Source organism: Bicyclus anynana, chromosome 9 (assembly GCF_947172395.1).
Source record: "Bicyclus anynana chromosome 9, ilBicAnyn1.1, whole genome shotgun sequence".
In the NCBI taxonomy this organism is placed as follows: Eukaryota; Metazoa; Arthropoda; class Insecta; order Lepidoptera; family Nymphalidae; genus Bicyclus; species Bicyclus anynana.
In genome coordinates, this window is record NC_069091.1 from 16,682,580 (window position 1) to 16,686,158 (window position 3,579).

A 3,579-nucleotide genomic window follows, 5' to 3' on the forward strand; every position below is an offset into this window, starting at 1 on the left:
GCTCGAAATGCGAACCTCCTCCTTTTTTGAAGTCGGTTAAAAAGTAAATAAGTTTTCTGTGATATAACATTCGCACGAATGATCAAGTCTATTTGCGCATTTACTGTACTTTTAGATTACTCAACATGATATGCGCAAGCATTTATGAGCTCTTTGATGATAACCAATGCTATTACAGCAGTTTAAGAATAATACTCAATATAATTTTCAAACACATTAATTTCTGAAACCTTATCAGAATGTTACATATTTATATCTAACTACTGCTTCAGTCGTCTTTTGGAACTCAAAATGGTGCTATATTGTATTTGTGCAACTCTGATAGTACTATTAACAATTATTTTAAAATATATATTAACAAAAAATCATGATTACTGGAAGAAAAGAAACGTACCTTATTTGGAGCCCTCACTTTTATTTGGAAACTATAAAGAAACCATCCTACTCAAAAAGCATCAAAGTCAAGTTACATTTGACATCTGTAACAAGTTTCCGAATGAGCCATACATAGGCACTTTCTTCGGCACCGACCCAGCGCTCGTCGTCCTGGACCCGAACCTGATTAAACTTATCTTTGCTACAGACTTCTACTACTTCAGTGGCAGAGAAGTAAACGACTATTCGCACAAAGAAGTGATCACGAGGAATGTATTTTTCAGTGGCGGTGATGAGTGGAAAATACAGCGTCAGAACCTCACTCCCTTATACTCCTCTAGCAAAATTAAGGGTATGTTCCATTTGATACAAAACTGCGCTAAGCAGTTGGAGAAACTCCTAGAAGAGGAGACGAAATACTCCCAGTACGTGAACGCTAAATTGTTACTGGGGAAGTTCACCATGGACGCCATCACCAGCTGCGCGTTCGGAATAAACTCCGACATTATGAAAAAAGAAACTTCCAGCACAAATCCGTTTAGTGTGCTCGGTTCCAAGATATTTGACACATCCAAAATAGCAGGAATAAAATTATATTTCAGACAAATGTGGCCTGCCTTGTTTTACGGCTTGAGATTGTCGGTATTCGATCCGAGTGTAAATGATTATTTTGTAAAGATTTTAAAAGGAGTTTTCGAATCACGCAGCAACGCCAGATCTTCGAGAAATGACTTCGTCGATCTTATATTGACTTGGAAAAATGATAAAGTAATAAGTGGGGACAGCGTGAGTAACTTCAAAACTGGCGAGAAGAAGACTTTGACCCTCGAAGTGAATGACGAGCTATTGACGAGTCAGTGCGTAGCGCTTTTTGGTGCGGGATTTGAGACCACGGCCATTGTGCTGAGTACTACTTTGTACGAGATCGCTAAAAACTCTAAAGTACAGAAGAAGGTGATAGAAGAAGTTGATCTTTATTTCAAGAGGCATAATGGTGAAATTGATTACGAGTGTGTGAATGAACTGCCGTACCTCGTGGCCTGCATCGCCGAAGCTCTACGCCTCCATCCACCGGAGCCGGTCATCACTCGGGAGGTGATGGAGGACTACACTTTACCGACGGGTCTTCGTTTAAAGAAAAGCGATCGTATTCACATTCCAGTTAATTTTCTCCATCGGCAACCTCGACATTTCCCAGAACCAGATGTATTCAATCCGGAGAGATTTTATGGGGATGCAATAATAAAAATTTTAATAAAAAAAATACAACCGACTTCAAAACCTAAAAACGTACCCACTAAACTAAAAAGTGAAAAATAACATAATAATATGTTCTACCTGCTGATCAGTATGAAGGCGGTGCTAAGCCGGTGATCTATTAATTCAAGCCATGTGAGAATAACTTTTAGATTTAGATTTTGCAGACAGTGTTGTTTCACGTGGTCCTGTCAGAAATGGCTTAAATTAAGACAACACCGGCTAAGCACCGCCTTCATACTTTTTGAGTTTGAGATGAAATTTTACACTAAAAATGGAAATTTTTAGTGTAAAATTTCATCTCAAACGAATACATCAGACCCCTAATGACAGACAGACAACCCATCTTGGTACAATTTCTCTGCAATACAAATTAATCAAGCCCAAGCACAAGGTAGCTACCGTAAACCGTTAAGGGGTTCCCTTAATTGATCTTGGTTCATCATCAGACCCCTAATAACAGACACAACTCATCTAGGTAGAAAGTTCTCAGCAATACGAAATAATCAAGGCCAAACACAAGGTAGTTACTGTAACCTGTTAAGGAGTTCCCTTAATTGTCCTTGGTCTTCATCACCAAACCCCTAAATAACAGTCACAACCTATATATGTGGAAAGTTCTCATTAATACAAATTAATCAAGCCCAAACACAAGGTAACTGCTGTACATCGCCGAGGAGTTCCCTCGTCTGTTTTATGGCTCCATCATCAGATCGATTTTAAACCTTCATGAAATTGTAGTGCTTAAAAGTACTAAATGGAAAAGTATACGAACACACTAGACACCCATATAATTTTCGAAAGTTCCCCTCAATTTCTCCAGGATTCCATCATCAGATCTTGACATGATGGCAATGGGACCAAATGGGGACTATAGCGTTTCAAACAAAAAAAGAATTTTTGAAACACGTCCAGGCGTCTTTGAGTAATCGGTGTACATACATAAAAAAAAAAAAAAAAAAAAATACCGACCGAATTGAGAACCTCCTCCTTTTTGAAGTCGGTTAAAAAGAGATATAACACCCTTTACCTACTTACCTTTCGGCGAGGGACCCAGAATATGTATCGGTAATAATATGCATTATTTAGTAAAATTTTACTATTTAAATCATATCATCATCATCATCATCATATCAGCCGATGGACGTCCACTGCAGGACATAGGCCTTTTGTAGTAACTTCCAAACATCACGATACTGAGCCACCTGCATCCAGCGAATCCCTGCGACTCGCTTTATGTCGTCAGTCCACCTGGTGGGGGATCGGCCAACACTGCGCTTACTAGTGCGGGGTCGCCATTCCAGCACTTTGGGACCCCAACGTCCATCGGCTCTTCGCACTATGTGCCCCGCCCATTGCCACTTCAGCTTCGCAACTCGTTGAGCTATGTCGTTGAGTTAAATCATATAATAGGTGTATATTAAATGAGGTAGGTACAGCTACTAATGTATTTGTTGTGGAAGTCCTGTCTTTTCGACAATATTCGCCTAGAATATACTTTTGGTCGCAATCTACGTTTATTTGGCGCTAAATGTATTTATCAGAATATTATATCTACGGAGAATTATTGTTATGTAATACAAAACACGAACTTCAATGTTTTACGCTAAGAAGTCGTTGTATCTACTCGATACGAGAATTACACTTACAGGTCTTCAATCAGCGTATTTGGGTAGGTATTGGAAAAGATACACGCTGGAGCATAAGATGCTACAGTACGCCGGGTGCAAGAAATCTATACAAGTATAAATAAGCAAAATGTTTATTATTTCAGGTATTCGGTTTACTAAGATGCTGATGCACGCCGCTCTGCTGGCGGTGTTCAAGAGCCATCGCCTGGAGTTGTCACAGGAAATGCCTCCCACCTTACCGTTGCTGCCCTACTCGATAGTAGCCACCCCCGCAATACCGATTATGCTTAAATTTATATCACGCAAAGAATAAAGT

The 3,579-nt window shown here is 39.6% G+C and overlaps 1 protein-coding gene across 1 annotated transcript; it reads left to right on the top strand.

The window, feature by feature from the left end:
* Positions 1-291: 291 nt before the first annotated feature.
* On the top strand, positions 292-3,579 carry LOC112043651 (cytochrome P450 6B5-like). The gene is made up of 3 exons (XM_052883623.1): positions 292-1,610; positions 2,636-2,700; positions 3,407-3,579. Exons 1-3 carry the CDS (start codon positions 292-294, stop codon positions 3,574-3,576), a joined length of 1,554 nt encoding a protein of 517 aa, XP_052739583.1. The 3' UTR covers positions 3,577-3,579.

Bases quoted from the DNA above. Each gene is read 5' to 3' on its own strand.
- LOC112043651 (XM_052883623.1), top strand. From the start codon at position 292: ATGGTGCTATATTGTATTTGTGCAACTCTGATAGTACTATTAACAATT. The intron at 1,611-2,635 runs TGCAATAATAAA...TTTTTGAAGTCG, and splicing joins CCGGAGAGATTTTATGGGGA to GTTAAAAAGAGATATAACAC. The intron at 2,701-3,406 runs GTAATAATATGC...TTATTATTTCAG, and splicing joins GGGACCCAGAATATGTATCG to GTATTCGGTTTACTAAGATG.